The following is a 20554-nucleotide window of genomic DNA, read 5'->3' on the forward strand; positions in this document are numbered from 1 at the left end:
CGCGGAGTTATTTTCCGACAACATCCGCTCGCGTCCCGTTTCCGTCATAGGAAAACGATTTTATTCCGTAGTCCGGCCGGTGCGGTGTTTTGTAATCTACATCCGCGCGACGATCCGCACGATTGGACGAAACAACGGAGTGACCGAAATGGAAAATGGACTCAACGATTTCTCTCCGAGAGAAAGAGAAAAAGGATCGTACCTCAAACTGTTGCATGCACAGGCGCGAGAAAATATCTGCCTGCATTCTCGCGGCTGCGAAATGCAGGCAGAAGAGGAGGGCGACCGAGGGGGGGAGAGCAGCACGGAGAGCGAAAGGGACAAACACTTTCCTTCGAATCTTTGCAACGAAAGTATTATGCAACGCTGGCCTGCCCCGCGCCAGGCAAAACGCGGAAGAACTTTCTTCGGCTGCATTTACGCAATGCACACGCACTTGCAGTCTCCTTACCTGCTTGCGCCGGGCTCTCGTGTATAAACCGTAAACCGCTGTAAACCGCGCCTCGACCTGTCTGTCGCCACCACCGTAACTTCCGCAACTGAGGCATGAACCTCATACGTACCTACCTTATAATATTCTTTTGCTCCGTTGAGAGAGACTGTCCCTACTTCTACGGTGTTTAATTCTCGAATCTGCCCAGTTACACTCGCGCGTAATAACAACTTCGTAATCTTCGATACGTCGCAAAAAATACGTAAATAACATGCACACAACGCGCGAAACATATATCGCTCAGTTGTTGTTTTACGTCCGTATATAACTCTGTTGCTGTATTTAATTTATATAGACGTAACACGGGTTTGTCGCATAGAATATTCTTCAAACACATAAACGCTTCATTTTCTTCTTCTTTGAATTGAAATTTCGTATTTGACTTCAACAGATTAGTCAACGGGCGCGCAATGATAGAATATTTCGGTACACATTTTCTAAAGTACCCACTCAGACCGATAAAGCTCTGCACCTGTTTTACGTTCGCTGGTTCTGGAAATTTGCACATTGCTTCGATTTTATACTCGGATGAATATACTTGACCATTCTCTATCACGTGACCAAGAAATTCTATTCTGATTTGTAAAAACCGGCACTTTTTCCAGTTTATATATGATCAATCCTGCCTTATTCGCGATTTTTAACACTACTTTATAATTCTTTATTCCTGTATCTTCATCTTCAGAAGAAATTATCACGTCGTCTAGATAAGTTAATATGTACTTTCATTGCTTTCATCTTGCCAAAATATTGCTAAGGTCATTTTTAAATTAAAAAAATATCCAAATGTCGGATCATCTGATAGATGGCATCCGATAAGATTCGTTTCTCGTAAGTAAAATATGATGAACGGTGGATATGAGAACGATACATAATCACGAAACTGCACAACTTATATCAGTTGTATCATGGAGTCCACTCTCTTATAATAAAGTGTGGCACACTTTTGGATTGATGGTAACGTTAATGTAATTTTATTTTAGTTAATAGTACCTTATTATATTTGAAGACTGATAACAAGATTAATTTATCAATACAATAATGCATACAATATGCAAGATGAGAGACAGCTTTGCTATTGAAAACAAATGTACAGCAAATACGTGGCACATAAGCTCGGTAAACTCCACCGTGGGTCCATAAGCAATTAGATGCAGCATATTTTATGCAGATTTGTCATCATGCTTTTAAGCAATAGCTTGTTCGCATATCTTGCGCACGTATTGGGGAATCACCTTGTCCCGTTTTTACTCTTCAATTTATATGTCGACTTGACAGCAACTTGCCGGCAAAATTGCAGACATTTTGTTATCTGGGTCATTACCGATAAGAAATTTATAAGTAACCGTATCGTTAAAAACAACTCGAGCAAGGCTAGAATATGAATGTTTATCAATATAATATTTAATTGCGCACGAAATTCTCCGAGTGCTATGTTTTCTTTTAATCCTACGTCGTGTCTCTTTACGCTCTGACAAAGGAGATCCTATCTCAACGTATTGGTCCTCGCGCATAAGACACAAATCACTTCCGGTATCGATTGAAGCAACAATTATATGATTATTAATCGCAACCTCTTTACTGCATTTTGTCTGAGTTACTTGCGTCGCACAGTGGTCCCAAATCCTAAAAACCTGGCCAAAAGCTAAATTTTCAAATATTTAATAAAGTATTTAAATATAAAATTATATTATCTCAAATGTTTAATGAACAAATTTATGCAATAATTATTTTTTGAATATGTATTGCAACTTTGAAATACGTTCTCAAAGTCGGACAATTTTATTAACACAATGATAATATTCTATAAATTTTTATGTCCTTTGAATGACAACTTGATAAAATCTTATGCTAACACATATTATAATAGAAAATGCAATATGCTGTGGTTATATTAACATTTATAATATATTCTTTAAACAGTAAAAATTTTATGAACGGATAATACGAATATTTGTCAATATAAAAAGTGCGACGCAGAGTGACGGATTCTTTCTTATCTCATAATAAAGATTACTAAGCATAGAAAATAATAAAAAAGGAATTAGCTGCTTATAGCTAAATATCCTGCTCCTTGCAAAATATCAAACCACAATGTGGTGGTGCCTAGTGGTAGAATCAAGAGACACGGTAATGTCTCGCGCCAAGTATACGCGAAGCGACACCGCATATATTACTAGTTCATGAGATTAGTAATGACAATAGATGATAGCTTCGTCTTCTTTTGTTTATTTATCGCAGTACATATGTCAATTGTGTATGTATGGTTTGTCAACAGCTCAATAATACCTTACAGTTCGTTCTTTGTCTTAATTCAACGCGAATAGAAGCACAATGTATTCGAGAAATATAAGTCGCCGCGAAATTCACGCAATTATTTTAGAAAATAAAGATGAATCAGAGCATGTGCGGAAGCAACGTGTTTTAAATTATTTAATAAATTTATTTAATTTGAGTGAAGATAAAAATAGAAAAAAAGAACTAGTAATGTATATAAGAAAGCATTTTTTTTCAGAGGGAGAGAGAGGGAGAGAGAGGGAGAGAGAGGGAAAGAGAGGGAGAGAGAGGGAGAGAGAGAGGGAAAGAGAGGGAGAGAGAGGGAGAGAGAGGGAAAGAGAGGGAGAGAGAGGGAGAGAGAGGGAGAGAGAGAGAGAGAGAGGGAGAGAGAGGGAGAGAGAGGGGGAGAGAGAGAGAGAGAGAGAGAGGGAGAGAGAGGGAGAGAGAGGGAGAGAGAGAGAGAGAGGGAGAGAGAGGGAGAGAGAGGGGGAGAGAGAGAGAGAGAGAGAGAGAGTATTTGCGTGTCTTATTACATATGTCCTCCGGGGCGAAGCCCGGGTAACCAGCTAGTACTTTAATAAATAGAGAAGTAGCATGCACGCGCGTATTAATAAACGTTTTTTATGTAAAAATAAATAATATATATGTCCGCCATATTGGATCCGCCATTTTGTTTTTCGTAATTTTGACTATTTATTCGTAATCCGCGATTTCGAAAAGCATCAACCCAGACTCTGTCTCAGTACGTGCGTTTGATACACGAACGAATGGTTGCAATTGCACTCTCGGCGATTCGACTTCTCACCTCAGCAAATCTAATTCCGCTTCGAGCGTACGCTTATTATGAGAATACAATTCTCTAGTTGTGCCTCTATCACAGAGATGCTTATCTCACCCATCGTCAGTAGCGCTTCCGGTCGCTTGAATCTCTGGCTGCTCTTCAGTCCACGTACCAGAAGGATCCGCTTCATTTAGACGCACTATCAGTTCATTTTTCTTCCCCGAACAAGATAGTCCTAGCTCCATCAATTTCTCCTTCAGTTCTGACATTGTTAGGTCACTTACTCCTCGCACTTATGATGTCTGTCCCGAATGTATCTCACGTAATTAACGCGCGGTATAATCTCTCACGGCTGCACCTTCTCACAGTGACGTTTTTCGCGGTCTCTCACTAACACTTGTTACTTCCCGAAACTTGTTATATTCCGGACCGAGCTGGCTTGATCCCAAACGAGCCTCCAATAATATGGGATTAATTGGCCAGAAGTAACGGGAGAAACAAATAGTTTATTTGACGGATTAAAAACTCTCGATTTATAACTTTGATGCTTGCTCTACGACTGCTCGACTAGCTCTCTCGCTCTCTATCGCTTCCTTAACAACCCTACATTAATTTTGCAATTGTTAATTTAATTGTTGAAAAAATTTATTTATTTTAACCTTCCAGCGGGCGCGCCGTGTACTGCCAAAGTACTGCGTGGAATGAGATTGGAAATTTGAAAGCATGAGAGATATTTATCATAAAATAAATATTATGCGGTGAAAGTTTACGATATTTTAAAGCTTACTGGACACTGAAGGAATAGCTCGGGGAGCCAGAACTCAAATTGGAAGTTTCCATAAATTCCCTTCAGAATCGCCGCGCGAGTACACACGCGCGTCCGCCGAAAGGTTAAATAATTAAAATAAGTAATACAAAATAAAAAAAAATTTTTTACGAAGCAATCGCCTGATGTTATCACCATTTCCATTTTAGCAATTATTGACTCAAAACTTTTGTGAAAATTTATATGTTAAGACAAAAAACAGAATTATAGCAAAAAAATTTTTTTGAAAAGTCGAATTTTACTTATGTAAGTCGTTTATATGGGTCGTTGGGATCCTCGACAGAGATGTTCACTGCTCGCCAGTTGCAGGTAAACTAACGAATGCCGGCGGATCCTGTGGTCTCACACTTCCCTCATTCTAAACTTTTTTGTAAGGACCGTTAGGAAACGCGCCAAGTAATCGGACTTTTGGAAGATACTACATAGTCAAAAATGCCAAAGCCGCGAACGACTCATTATGGTTGCAGGATTAAAGTAGAAAACATTGAATTCTTGTCTCATATTTATTCCGACAGAATTAATTTCTCAAATAAAACAGTGAACTTTGTGTGTATATTTGTAAATGTTTCTTTCTTGTTTTTTTGATACATATTCGGAAATTTTAATACATTTTAAATACTTTTTTTTTTAAGCAGGAAACAGTTAAAATAACGATTTCATAAACGACTTAGAATAAGAACTATATTGTATAATTATATAATTACATGCATTTAATTTTTGTACCATTATTAAAGAAACAATTTACAATACTTTTCCGAATACTAATAAATTTCTAATAAATGCCTATTTTCCTAGTACATCTAATTGTAAGTTATATTTCAAAATTGCATTCTTATCACATATTGCTCGTTACTTATTGTTAGTTGCAACATTTTCTTCGCGATATGAGATAATTTTGTTGCTACGAAAATGCAGTAGTGATGATTTTGGTGCAACAGCAGAATTATTTTTTTCCATGTAATTTTCCCAGTACACCTGAGTTTGCATTCCAATCAAAATTACATTCTTATATCACAGGATACTGTTCGTGACTTAATTCCAACTTTTTCCTTGCAATATGAGATAACATTGAAGTTACATATTCATTATCAGCTGTAAAAGTATTGTACGTATGAAAGGAATGTGTTTGTTTAAACACTAAAGAGAAAACCATCGCCAAGTAATAGAGAAATATAACATAAAATATTTCAAGTATATATACATAAATAATTTTGGTAATTTTTTAAATAAATAAAATTATTCTTTTCTTCCGCGCTTATTATTAGTGAATTTTTTACGACAAATAATAATTAACATTCTCATCGCTGCATAGTTAGGTTCTAGGTGTATTGTAAATGTATTGTAAATGATACATGTAGCGATGAATATGTTAATTATTATTTATCTATGAATAAAATCTATCTCTACACGTAAATGTCATTCTAAATAGGAAATACTCCAAATTAACGAATTGTAATAGGTAACTGTGGTCTCTAAAATGTATAGCTCAGTCTGTGAACACTTGCCTGTTGCGCGTGCCGATCCCTGTCGTAAATGATACCGATTAATTAAGTCAAAAGCTGTAAAAAAAGGGATTAAAAAAGCATAAATACTATAAGAATCAGCAAGAAAACACAGCAACTGATCAAAAAACGGTCTTAGCCTGAGGGCGTTATTTTTATTTCACTTGTCAGTAAAAGTGTTAAAATGTATACATAAATAAAAAAATTTTAATGTTTGTTATTTAAAAAATTATTTAAAGAAATTAATTTTTTTATTAATTAACTGTTATTAGGCCATAAAGTTTAATTTATAGCTTGCACGTTAATTATATGCTAATAAGTTAAGAGACAAAAATTAATTGAGCAATAAAATTCGATATTGGCTGAGCTGTGAAGATTAAAAGTGGATACGTGTTTTAAAACCTCGACGGAATGGCAGCCCGTCAGGAATATCCCTTGCCTCGAAGTGAAGATTAAAAGTGGATACGTGTTTTAAAACCTCGACGGAATGGCGACCCATCAGGAGTATTCCTTGTCTCGAAGTGAAGTTTAAAAGTGGATACGTGTTTTAAAACTTTGACAGAATGGCGGCCCGTCAGGAGTATCCCTTGCCTCGAAATCCCCTCTACCTTGCCGTTCGGATTCGGCGTTAAACTGTAGGTCCCATGTGCTTGTGTGCAACCTGCGTGCGCACCACAAGCACATATGATTTTGGGGGAGGCCTAGGTCCGACTCGGACTGTTGCGCCGTTGGAATGAAAAAAAAAATGAACGTGTTTTAAAAACATATGAGAAATATATGCATTTATTTCGCTTTAAACGTTTTTTAACGAAAAAGTGTAACGTATTACAGAACAAAAATCTCAATTATTCCACGCTAATAAAATTACCTAACAATGTATACTTTTTATTGCGATCGGTTCCTAAAATTTATAACTCAGTCAGTTTACTATATACAGTTTACTGTATACCTACCCTGTTGCGTTAATCGTAGAATGGATTCGTAGGAAACATGCACGTATCTCTATAAACAATAAGTATATTTTCTTGTAGCTTAAAGAGTTCCAAGTATAAGTATCATCATGCACGAAATAAACTGCGTCTCATATTCACGAGAAAACATATTGAAGTATCTCCTTTCGTTTTTAATTAGTTTGTAATGTCGAAATCTAGACCGAAATAGGGGACACATATTTTTTATACGTGGTCGTATGTACTTTTAGGCAAACATCCCTTTGAAAAAGAATTGAAAGCTAAATTATTTTTGTAACGTACAGAGTCATTTTTTATTTTAGTGCAGTGTTTTTGTAATTATTTCAAAATAATTGTCGTGATAATATTGTTGTTAAAATATACCGAAAAGTTTTATTTTGTTACAATTTAATATGCAAAAGCAAATATTTATTTTAATTCAATTCTTTTTTCTTTTAAAGCGAATGCTTATAGAATTATGAAATATGTGAAAAGTATTAATATCAAAAATTTTAAATAGATATTTGTATTTACAAAGTCGCACTCGTGGATCAGATGACGGAACGATGCCACGCACTGAACTACTTATGCTCGCAATGCGATGACATTTTTTATTTTTTTTCTTCTATTTATGTATAGTTATTTTTACATTTAGCTTATTAACATTTTACATTACTTATATTTTGCAAATGTCATATTTTTCTATACTTTGAACATTTTATGTAGCTTTTTAATTTTAAGGTATTTTTTTATTATTTTAAGTTTTTGTCAACTAAACTAATAATGATAATTGTGGTGACCACCCAGGTCTGGCCTCGGTGTATATTTCTTATTGCGAACAAAAGTTACAACATTTTTGTTCATCGAGCACATTTCGGGTTCTGCACCGTACATATTTTTGAACAACACCCTTAAGATGTTTCATGAATTTTTACGTGCACATTAATTAAAATTATGAGACTGAATTCAGTCTGGGTGTCGGCCACCCAATGTGGCCGGGGCGTATTAAAAAAAGAAGTATGACCTTAGAGGGTTAATATTCCTTTATTTTTAAAGTTTCGCGTTTAATTTTTAATTATTTATTATCACTCACATTAACTATACTTAAAACTAATGATTTAAGCAGAAAAGTTCGAAATTTATCCGCTGCAGACACAAATTTTGGCAATTTCCAAACTGCACACTAATTACCCACCACTTTCATTTTTGCTCGACTTTGCATCGTTCTAAATATCGCTCAATAAATATTTAACAACAAAATTATTATCAAATATGAGTTCACATACTTGTAGACAAACGTTTAAAGGTTCCATAGCTGCATTTAAATTAATTGCAACTATAAAAGCCATCTTGTATTAACAGATTTACCTTAGATGCGCACTATTATCCCACTTTCCCCTACTACTGTATTAAATTAATAAATGTACAATTTTGATTCGAAGCTTCGAAGCTTCGAAGATTTTAATGTCGAAGCTTTGAAGTTTGAATATCGAACGATTCTTCGAAACAAATCACCAGCTATTTAACATTTACATTGTTAAGTGCGAAATTATAACATAGATGTAATGTCACTGATGCTCTATGTCGACTGGAAATCTTTCCAAAAATGGGCAGCAGTCATGACTTGTCGGCGTTCTTAATACGTTCGCCTTACGTGTTTTCGTAGGGTGTAGACACATGTGTTCTCGCCGAATCGTGCACAGAGAGAATTTTCTCTTAAAATTTACCCTGAAATCATGGTAGTTGTGGGACAACATGTACCACCAAGAATTTTATGCGAGCTATTTTGATTAATATCTACCATAATAAAATATATTAATATCTATTACATTAAAATATAAAATATGTTTGATTAATTTTACTAAAAATTTTACTAAAAATATATCTAGGAAATTTCAATAATATTTCAAAATTTACCAATCTGCTTGATAATTTTTATCGCGTTGTTTGTAAAATGTCTTTTGTATATTTTAAAAATTCTTTGGTGTTGCCAAGTTGTCCTAAGTTTGTAGTGAATTTAAGGATAAAATATAACAAAAAATTCTCTCCGTGTGAGAATGCGCGAAGCGAGATGGAGATATCGCGATACAACTACGCGCGTCGAAATTGCCATGCCAATTCGTTACATTTGAAAGCCAAATGTCCCGTGTTACTCGTAACAATAACGCACAATGTACGACTTTATCGAAAAATCAATATTGAAGTGAAAACCCAGAAATGATTCATACGCATGCGACGTTCGATAAATACGAATCGTTCGCCGTATCGCGACGGGCATTATCTCTCTTGGAAGAAATTTGAAATATTTTTCATTTTCATATCGTGAAAGGATCTCTGACGGATGAGGGGCTTATTCAGAACGGCCGGAAATCGAAGTATTATTTACTTCGCCGTCGCGAAGTTTTCAGAAGAGAGATCGTATCCTCAGTACTGTGTCGGTATTACCATGCCGATAGTAGACATTACGACAGACATATCGGATCATATCCTGTTGTAAGCGCGTGTGTGACATACGCAATGCGCTCGTTTCTCCCGAAGAATTTTAAATCTCCTCGAATCTCTCTATTCACGGAGGAAAAGATCTCTGAAATGTTTCGCCGCGACGACGGGGGGCACGATGACGTTAGATCTGGTATGCTTTCAACAATCGACCTTCCAAGAACCCGTCCTATTTACACGCGTCCGCATTATTTCGGGCTCGCGATTTATGTAAAGCGATTATCTGCTGGTTACGAGAATATCGCGTCTGCATAAGCGGCGTACAGACAGATTCCATTTGTAAGAATTACATGCAGGTACATATTGTTCAATGACGCGCGGTAACCTCAGTGGACACAGTGAGGACAGCATTCTTACTGTGATGCGAGGACCGCCGAGGACGTTTGAGGATACGTGGCCTTAGGTGGACCTTCGTCCTGATTCAAGCAAAGCGCATCGCGTTTTACGTGTCTTCGCATATACGCTCTTCTCATTATTTGTTCTCATTCTCACTATTTTTATTTTTATCTTATTTATGTGTATATGTTTATTTTGGGAATTATAGATATATGTACGAGTAGATATATAATGTATAATAAATAAGTTTATTTAATTATAATATATTTTAATAATATATTATTATATATTATTAAATGTAATAATATACTATATAATGAGATAAGGATAAACAATGAGATTTCTATATTTATTAAACTAAAAAAATATATATGTATACATATTGTATATTATATCTTATTGCGGAAGTCGTCCATTTTTTAACTAAATAATTATTCAGAAAATAAAAATTAAAGAAAGATATTTTTATTTTTGAAATCCTATAATAGAAGTTTATATCCAATAAATATTAGAGTATTATCAAAAAATTACTTCGTTATTATTTCTTCGTTATTATTACTTTGTAATTATTTCGTTAAATATTTGCTTAATAAACTAGAATACAGAGTTCAGTGTTCAGTAATTATTTTCTGAAATAGTGACTGTTTCTTTTTTGCAATGTTTTAATTTGGATTTTATATTTGCTTGTTACAGAATCATCGTAGCGACGTTGCAGAATAACTCCGCTGTTGCGCATCAGTCGGTGAGTGATGAATAAATTTTTATAATTGAGGTAATGGATCTATATATATATATATATATATATATATATATATATATATATATATATATATATATATGTAGATCCGTATATATATATATATATACGGATCTACAATTACGTTAAATATATTGCAGAGATGCTTTTGTCAAATTACAACAATAAATTATTACATATATTACATTGCATAGATCCACTACCTTAAAATGGATTGACTGTAACATATTAGGATTTAATATTTAATCCTGGATAAATCACATAATCCATTTAATATATATATATTTATATATATATATATATATATATATCTTTTTTGTTCAATTTGATATATAACTATTTAATTTATTCTACGAAGGCATGCATATATAATAAATGGATTATGTGATTTATATATATATATAAATCAACTAACTCCTTGCAGAAGGGGAAATGGAACAAATCGGTTTTAGAGACGCAAGAATTTTTTTAGTGGTCTGAAGGGTAGTTTATTGTGTGTAAGGGTGCCTTGCGACGCGTGTATTCGCTCCTACTATTTTTTGTTGTTTGTCTGACGCTTAGAACTAACTCTGTGCGAGATGGGAAATGGAACAAATCGATCTTAAAAAATCGCTCCAGGAACGTTCCAAACTTCAACCAGCTGATATTCGAAACGATAAATCGAAAATATGGGCCTTAGATTTTCTCAATTGTTTATCAATTGTTACTCATTTATTTCGCATTTTTATTAAAGTTCTGCATGCTTGTACTATCTACATTTAAAGTAAAATTCCTGTTTTTCGCGAGTACAGTTTGAATTATACGCGGTTGATTAAAAGCTTTTTTTTAAATTAAGAGCTTCTGACTAATTAATATCTTTTTTGTTCATAATTGAAGAAATTATCACGTATGTAAATTAGAATATATTATATAAGATAGTAAGTAAATTTTAGACGTTAGTAATTCAATAATTAATTAATTTAATTGCTATATATGAATGGTCCTTCGCGACGCGGTCGTGTTTCGGGAAAGAGCGTAAAATTATTGCGTTCATCTGTTGTTCCATAATCTGTAATCAAGCGGCAATAGAAGGAGTATTTCTCCTTCCTGTCTCTGGCTTTGCCGCCAGAATGGATTTGGCCAGAAAAGGGTAAGGATAAACTGGCCAGAAGAAATAAGAGAAAGAGTACACAAGGTAGGTTGGTGTCCAACACCACCAAAATGTAACGTAATACATACATACAGGTAAGATAATATTTCTTGCATATATATGTATATGTGCATGCAATCGCGGAGACAGAAAAGAGATGACGTCTTCAGTTTATATAATCTCTCTTAGCCGCGAACTTAAAATCTTTTAAACTATTGAAATTTTTAATATATACTTCCCTAATCTCGGGTACTTGCGGTCGCGACTAATTAATACTAATAGATTAAACAATAAATTAAATAAACTAATAAATAAACTAATGAATACGGGTAGGTAGGAATATATGACGCGTTAGGTAAATAGGATATGGATAGGTATAGAAATATGAATAGGTAGGTCAAATACATTGACAGAGAAGTTCGGGTGGGTAGAGACTAGAAACACGGAAGGATTATAATTTGAAAATATAATGTGTTAATTATACATATATACATCTATGGTTTTGAATCAAATTTGATATATAGAAATATTCACATATATACTCCTCATCTTATATATTCTCGTGTAACACATGTGGATGACTTTTCTTCAACTGGCTAATCAAGTAGGGGCTAATATTGTGGTGTTCGAGGACCAACTGTTGCAATTTAGAACATTGCTCGAGAATAATGGAAACATTATCAGGTGTTACAAATTTCACGGTTCTCAGATGTAAACGTTTCAAGTTTTTGCACTCCACTAGTAATTTCAAATGGCAATCAGCGAGGGTCTTATAATAGATATAATTCAAATATATTTCTTCCAGCAGTTGACAGGAGGAAAGCAATCTGCTTAAGCTATCATCAACTCCATCGTATTCCATCACATTGTTACTAGAACCATATAATTATTACAGAACTTCAATCACAAAAATAAAATCAAAGTAACTTTTTCAAGAATCTTGCAAGAGAAGCAAATTTTAATAAAGAATACGTAATATATATTTCGAAAGAGAATGTAGCACATACATTGACCGAAGATTCACTGTTCGTAAATTCTTACAGTCAGCAAGGGCATTAATACCCTTCGATGTAATTGTTTCATATAGATTTATTATTTGCAAGTCCCGACACAAATTTCCTAACTCTATTGCAACGGTGTCGCCTGGGTACCACTTCCGAAAGTAACTCTCCCTAACTGTACAATGCAAATATAATTCACGCATCCGTTTATTTTTTTGCAATATTTTGCAAAGACATTGAATTTCTATTTTTGGTGTTTTAAGTGCCAACTTTTCCAGGCTCTCGAGATTTTCGAGACATGAAAGTCCTTCATCATCAAAATATCCCGTCAGATACAACTCTAAAAAAATATGTATTGGTCATACATGCAACTTAACAATAATTTTGATATTTGTATAATCTTTATATATATATATATATACCTTTCAAATTTTTGCATATCTCTGAAATTTTGAATAGGATATCATTGTCGCCGAGAGATCTGCATTCAGTCAATCGTAAGTGCGTTAAATGCCTGCCGCAATTCTCAAGAAATTGCACGAAATGCGAAGAAGAAAAGTTGTTTGATGTAAGATCTAATTGTTGTAAATATTTACATCTAGGTGTAAAGTAGCAAAGTATATTATAAAAATAAGTAGGACAACAGATATTTCGCATGTTCAAACGTGTATATAGTAGAGGGTCCCGTGTTAAATCATTGAAGCGCTTATTTACTTGGTTCATGATGCATAACGTTTTCAAGTCTAAGTGCTTTAATATTTCTAGAATTACTTCATCCTGCGAAAGATAAAACACAAAACTTTAGTACACGAGATAACATCGAAATAAATATTATTATGAGAAATAGATTTCTTAAAATACTTTACAGAAAGCGCAGAAAAACTGTCAGGTGATAGCTCTTTGGATTCATCTATACGATTTATATAATCAGGGATTATCTTCCTAAGAAGTACAGATGTCTTTTCATTCCCGAAATTATTCTTATAAAAACTGTTTTCTATATCGCTGCAAATAATGTCGGAACAAATTTATTTTTATTATTAACAGACTAAAGAAAGATTGAATATTCCCAGATAGCAAAACGTCAGTTATATTTACGAAATATGTGCGTAAATTCGTGAAGAATGTTTGTACAAACAACATGTAAAGCTACGTCTGTAAGTGCTCAGCAACAGTATTGAATTTGTTTCAAGCAATGGTCTATTCATTATTTGTTACATTTTAGTAGCAACAGTTTACGCCCGGAAGCTCCATTGGCTATATAGTTTAAATATTATTGATGGAAACAACACATTTTTGCTGCAAAGCACCATAAATATGAATTCTATAAAGTTACGATTTCATTCGTGTTTACGCAATGTTTGTGGCAACAATACATAAACTGTTTTCAGCAATGATTTGCACACTCACGTTTTGCTATCTACTTAATGTTGACAAATGTAATACCTTTTACAAATAATACAGTGTTCAGGAAAATTCTTTTGAAGATGGTCAATATCCAAATGTGCATTTTCGTAATTTGCTGTTAGATTATGGACATCCTCATGGTGAGAATACATCCAGTTAAGTCTTTTTAATAGATCAGTTAAACTCTCTTCAGGATTTCTGGGAAGGATAAATTCTGACGTTCCGATAAGCATCACAGCGTCTAACTTTGTGTAGTCAAATATACTGTGCTTAAATTCTAGTTTGAGTATGTTGGTTTTAAAGTTACACAGCTGTAAAGGTGGGGAAAATAGTCTTGATATCGGAGGCACAATCTGAGGCAATCCATCCCACAATAAAATCCACCGATCATTTGAAGAATCTTGAGCCCAAATTTTAATTATGTTTCCAGGATTATATACTTCGTATATAGAGACTCTGATTGGATATAAAGCTTTATGAAACTCGATTTCTATAAAGTAAAAAGTATAATTATGATTTCTTCCCAATGGAAACGTTTCTTCTTCAATAATATTTTATTTATCAATTAAAATATTACATACCCAGCTGATTGATGTGTTTGATATCTTTTTCACGCCATGGCCTTTTATCAGGTAGTACAATGTTTGCAGGCCATGAAGAAGGTAATGAGATATCGAAATCATAAGTTCTCTGTATTAAAATATTGAAATGTCAAAATGTGTCAAATACTACAAAATCTTGTAGCATAATGTTAAATTGTGATTACTTCTACAGGACAATAATTCCGCGAAATATACGCATACCATAATAAATGTTTTTGAAAAATCTCCATATTTTGGAAATTTGGTAGGTGCCCCAGTTATGTAATGTAAAGTATGAAGTGTGGCGAGATTATTGACACAATCATTTTTACAATGCTTCACATATTGATAGATAAAGTCAACAGAATTTTCCTCTCCTGTTGAGACCCTGCCGAAATAGGGATATTGACTCAAACTCTCACTCTCAAATGGATAATGGAATGTCATATTCTTTCTCTGAAAGCAGATAAAAGATATAAAGGTTATAATCCTTGCCCTTTTTTGGCATAAAACCGCTAAAATGCTGCATTATAATACTTTACATTTATTATAATTATATAATTAATTATATCTATTATAATTATATAATATATATAATCTTTAAACATTATATAGTATAAATTTGTCTTGCTTGCTTTTGCATTATTAGTATTGACATTCAAAAGTAGCACACTTTTGTCCGTTTATTAAAATACAGCATACAAACTCTATTTAGCCGAACGGTAATTAGCGCGTCTAGTGCAATCAAAATTAATTTTATCAAATAACTGTAATTAACAATTTTCAATAATGCTTCTTGAGATTAGTGAATCAATGTTGTATATTTTTATTTCTATTGAGAAGGAAGTAAAGATATAATTTTGATTTATAATTATAATTATTGTTTATTTACATCGCCTGAAAAAGACGTTCAATTTACTGTTAACCGGTTATTGTGATAAATATTACCACATGCTTTAGTGGTCAAATTGGTACGTGACACCCTTCACGGAATGTGGGAGGTTCCAAGTTCGAATCCGGACTGAATTAATATTTTTCGCAATCATTTCTTTATTTAATGATTAAATCGAATCGATTTAATTGCGGGGAGAGAGGAGATTTTGCTCCAACGGGAACTGTGTTAATTATAAGTCTGACAAATCTAGTCGGCTCGCAGTTTACTTATTATTGGAAAAGTTATGTGTAATACACAGAAAAAAATATATGTGTATATATTTTTTTCCGTGTATGGTAGCCAAATTATTATATATATATATATAATAATTTGGCTACCAAGATCCAGCTCGGGCCGCTATTAAATTGCGATTTTAGTTTAATCTTTTTGATTGTATATCATATAACGGTCGTATAATTATCATATTATTTCTTATAATTATTATATATGATAATGGAGTATTTAGAGATAATCAATCAACTTGTTCAAAATTTGCTTATTCCTGAAACATTGTGCAATAGAAAACAAGTTTTCAAGCATTGATTCTATTCTGAAAATAGATAATAGAGATCTGTTCTTTTTAGCTGACTTTTTGTACGGCTCATCTTTCCTTTTTTCTTTTTACGATGTAGAGAAAAAAAAGAAAAGATAAAATGTGCGAGAAGTTTAGTTTATATATTTGTTACGCGTGATTTTTATATGTTTTTGTATATGTATTTATATATATTTGTACATGTGAGTATAAAAAATATTCAATGACATTCTCCATTCTTGGAAGCAAAAATGGCTGCGAAATGAGCAATCTAGTGGTATATAGAAGTCTATGGAAGAAACTGAGCCACTAGTGCATATGCGCACTGTCTGTGTTACTATGCCACGTGCCCTAGCAATAAGTATAGCACAAGTAGTCTGTCTCGTGAAAAAAGAAATTGAGGTTAGATAATAATGTGCTAGTGTTTGAAAATATAAATTAATTTGTAAAAACATATGTATATCATTATTAAATAATTAAATATTTTAAAGAAAAAACAGTTTCTTAAAGTTTTTTAAATAAAATATGGAAACATTTTTAACCTAAATCTGATATATCGTAAGCACGTGCTTCGTGTTCTTTTCTTTTACCACGTTAGTAACAAAGAAGAAACAAAAAAAATTGCAAAAATTGCTCATGTTTGCTGCACTTAGTTTTCTAAGTAACTAATATTTTCAAGAATGTATATTTTTTATATTATTTATAATATATTTTCCGTCTTACATATCGATGTGCATAATAGCGATTAAGTCGAACATATATGAATACAGCGAATGCAGCGAATAAAGGAAATTAACGGAAATTTGACGAAAGCTAAATTAAAGATTAATCGGAAAAGCTAATCGATTTTTATACTCACTGTTTATGCGAAGTAGATTTAATTTATCCGTATAAAATGAAAAATCAAGAAAGAGAGAACATGTGGGAACTGGGAACACGCAGTCGGTGAGCACCACAGATACTAGACTGCGAGCAGTATGAGTTTCTTTCAGAGTAACGATCATGTAACTAGATCCCTAGGGCGGAAAGGTAAAAAGGGAAAATTTTCGCCATTAAGGGTCGACAGGAGTAACACTACCGACCTCTGTCGGGTTGCTTAGCTGCGAGTCCGTATTTTATTTATTATAAATTTTTTAAGAGCCAAAATGGAAAATCCGGCTATGTACCGGGTTACGGCTGATCTTACTGATTAAAACAAGCATAAGTTTAATGAGATTCGTTAATTAATTTGGCTAAAATTTGGGAAAAACCGTTTCTAAGCAGCTTTGCAAGCCTCCAAAAGAGTGAAATCTCACTGGAGTGGCAGAATTCCCATTCCAAGAAATTTAGAGAGTAAGAAAATTATATATTCTTGTATGCTTATACATGTGAAACAATGATCGTGTTGATTTGAATATATTTGTCTTGATTAAAGACTGATTTTTTTTCTATGTACTTTTAAAATTATATATCTAAAACTTTATATCTCTCATATCTCTAGAATTAAACTTTTGTCCACGCTGAAATCTTGTCGAGTATGGTTCTCTGATTCTAAAAATTCCGGTCGAATCGAATATATTTATTGTCGCTCAGATACGTCGGAATCGATCGTTATAACAGATTGCAGCACTCTCTCCGCTATCTCTTCATCGGATTTACGCTCTCTCTTCTTTTACCGTCCCTCTTCTCTTCCTCCTTGGTCACCACTCTTGCGCGAACGCTACGCGAATAATTCGCTATTCTAATTTCTCTGAATTGATTACATCAGCTTTATTAATCTATATACGTGATCGCCCACATCCGCGCGAGTAGCGGCTTTTACCGGATGTCTCCTCCTTCGCTACTTTCGCTGTCTTACGTGTTGCTCATGATTAACATTAACTCCTTTCTCCTCTTTCGCCTCCTTGGCGCGAGCGACGCTTACTCTCTCGGTCGCTCCAGACGAGCGCCAATATATACTTGGAAGAAAAGATGATGTAAGCGTCACAGATGCATCGATCAAAAACATCTGATCATTGTGCTCCAAAATGGAGTGACGCACTTGTAACACTTATGGAGAGACAATAAAATTTCTCTCTCTCTCTCTCTCTCCTCCCATGCGATGATCCATCATTTAGTTCCTTCTTCCCTTTCTTCGTCTCGAAGCTGCTGACGCTCGCGCGTAAGATGCTTCACAGAAATGGCATAAGATCCCGGCATTCCCGACTCTCACCGCGCCTCGGTTTCGTCACGGTTTCGTGCCGATCGCGATCCGATGAACCGACGCGCATAGCTATTAATGAGAGGACTACGGCTATTTTTAATCCCGCGCGACGTCATTTCTCTCGTTATGAGGAGCGGGACGAGAAACGGGAAGAGTTTAAGAGTTGCTTGACCGAGCGTCGACTCGGAGGGAAGGGACAGCAGCGAGAGAGAAATGAAGTAAAAATTGATCTTACATTTTCTCCCTCTCTCTCTCTCTTTACATATTCGCGTTTAAGATCCGCTGATCGTTCGCGCAATATCAATAGGATTTGCGCATTTTGCGAGTTTTGCGAAGTTCACGTAACAGCTAGCGTGTCGCTTATCGTGGCGTAATATTCGATGCACTTATCAACTTTTTTGTCATTGTGCCTATTAATCAACTTTCGCACGAGACTCTAATCCCGAGTTACTCGTGCATCTCGGGCTCAGAGCACCAAAATAGAACGGGTTATCGTGCCGCGACCTAACGCTCGCAGCGGCGAGAAAAATACCGCGGTTATTAGCGCGTCTAATTGAAAACACGAAAATTTTTCGTTATACTTCCCGCTATTCCGATTTCTGCAGAGTACGCGGTCGCGGAACGCCCGCGTGTAATTTGATATTAAAACGAAAGAAAATATATTGAGTATAAAACACAGGTTATTTATAATGATACGCCAATAATGTAAGTTTTGTAAACTTTTAGCGCAGATACAAACCATTGAATTTAAAATCCGATTTTTCCGTGCAAAAAAAGTCTTGTCCTCGTACCTTGTGCCTGATCGTTGATTTATTACCGAACTATTCGACGCGTGAGATACGCTTAATAATTGTTTGTTAAGACAACTATTATTTATCTATTATTTAGACAACACGCATGTCCAAAAAACGTCATAATGACATACATGTCTAAAGATGTTTTTACGTGCGTGTTGTGCGGGTTAGTTTTCGCGCATATAGCGAATCCGCCTCGCGAGGCAGCTCAAGGAAGTTGTTTTTGCGAGAGCGATAGGATCGTCTAGGTGCTTTCGAGTGGGAAATGCGCGTCTACAAGTACCATGACGCAATGATAAGTCTCGCTAACGAAGCGCGTATTCCCGAGAAGTACCGCGTCATTGAGTTTCAGTATCGCGGCGAACGCGACGAGAAAGGATGATCTCTCGGACGTATATCTTATTTTCACTGTGTTTCACTTTCTAAAATAAATAAAACATTAGGCTGATATAAATTGCATGGGTAATACTATCCAGCACCATGTCCAAAATCGGGATATCAGACGTCTTTTGGATACCATATTATAAAACGTCTTAAAGATGTTTTTATGACGTCTTATGTCCCGATTTTGGACATGCTTGCTGCTGGGTAGTTACACCAACATAAACTACATGTCGGCTTTCCGACGATTCGAATTGCATTACGCTTCTAAGGCGAGCGCGGTCTGCGTAAGCAGAATAGATGACCATTTCATTACCCGACTTGGCATTGAAGCCCACGCGTTAAATCGTACGGTCATTGCATTAATATCCGCGCGTTATATCGGTCCAGACTTAGGTATTCCATTAGCATCGGCAAGTGGCACAATGACATTCCCGCGAGACGCAGAGAGAATCGTTTAGGAAACACCTTCGCGAAACCGGACATCGGCCGCTTATTACGGATACGCTGCTCCCCCCCCCCCCCCCGCCTCTCGATCGGATTACATAATCGAAATAATCTCTAGTCCTCGACAGCGGTGAACGGGTAAGAAAGTTGTCGATACGTAACATCGGTGAGAGGACAACAAATAATTACGAGGGCGTTGCAGTCAGAGGAATTACTTATCGTTATTGTGATAACGATAATTCAGACCACGTTCGACGCGCTCGCGCGCTTGTTTGTATTTATCTTATAATTATCTTTGCGCGCGTTGCTCAGTCAGCATAGCAAAAGCGTAGAACATGTAGTTTCTCTTTATTTTACGATGATATGGATTCGAGATGTTTGATAGAGGCATGAAGAGGAGGCACGGTACGCCAATATTTCTTCGTTCAATTAATTCCTTGTTGCTTAGTCATTGGCATCTTGACGGCAAGCCAAACGCCGTAAATTTCCGGCTGTTATCGACAACGTGACACAGAAAAGATTATAGACCTAAGTAGGTGACGGGCGCGCAATGCTTCTTTTTGCACGTCTATCGATTATAGATAAAATACCGATCGTATCAACATGACATGTTAGTTTTTTTTTTCGCGAGGGACATCATCAAATAAATCCGAGCAGTTCTTTCGCCTTGGCACCTCTGTTGCATCAACACTTGCATCGAGCACTTCGTATCTGCCGTAAAATCTGCCGTACAGCGTTTTAACAA

General features: G+C 35.0%; 1 protein-coding gene across 1 annotated transcript; it reads right to left on the reverse strand.

Annotated features, from left to right (window-relative positions):
* Positions 1 to 12001: 12001 nt before the first annotated feature.
* On the reverse strand, positions 12002 to 16976 carry LOC139787458 (F-box/LRR-repeat protein 4-like). The gene is made up of 8 exons (XM_071726559.1): positions 16865 to 16976; positions 14762 to 14995; positions 14540 to 14648; positions 13998 to 14448; positions 13418 to 13556; positions 12974 to 13328; positions 12558 to 12891; positions 12002 to 12422 (listed from the first exon to the last, which is right to left on the reverse strand). Exons 2-8 carry the CDS (start codon positions 14984 to 14986, stop codon positions 12101 to 12103), a joined length of 1935 nt encoding a protein of 644 aa, XP_071582660.1. The 5' UTR covers positions 14987 to 14995; positions 16865 to 16976; the 3' UTR covers positions 12002 to 12100.
* Between the last annotated feature and the right edge of the window lie 3578 nt (positions 16977 to 20554).

This window comes from Temnothorax nylanderi, unplaced genomic scaffold (assembly GCF_030848795.1).
Source record: "Temnothorax nylanderi isolate EJ_2023f unplaced genomic scaffold, tnyl_v1.0 TNYL_tig0009_pilon, whole genome shotgun sequence".
Classification (NCBI taxonomy): domain Eukaryota; kingdom Metazoa; phylum Arthropoda; class Insecta; order Hymenoptera; family Formicidae; genus Temnothorax; species Temnothorax nylanderi.

Coding starts and splice junctions, on each gene's coding strand:
- LOC139787458 (XM_071726559.1), bottom strand. CDS start 14,986: ATGACATTCCATTATCCATTTGAGAGTGAGAGTTTGAGTCAATATCCC. Junction 12,892..12,973: donor GATATGCAAAAATTTGAAAG/GTATATATATAT, acceptor ATATTTTTTTAG/AGTTGTATCTGACGGGATAT. Junction 12,423..12,557: donor ACAGTGAATCTTCGGTCAAT/GTATGTGCTACA, acceptor ATATGGTTCTAG/TAACAATGTGATGGAATACG.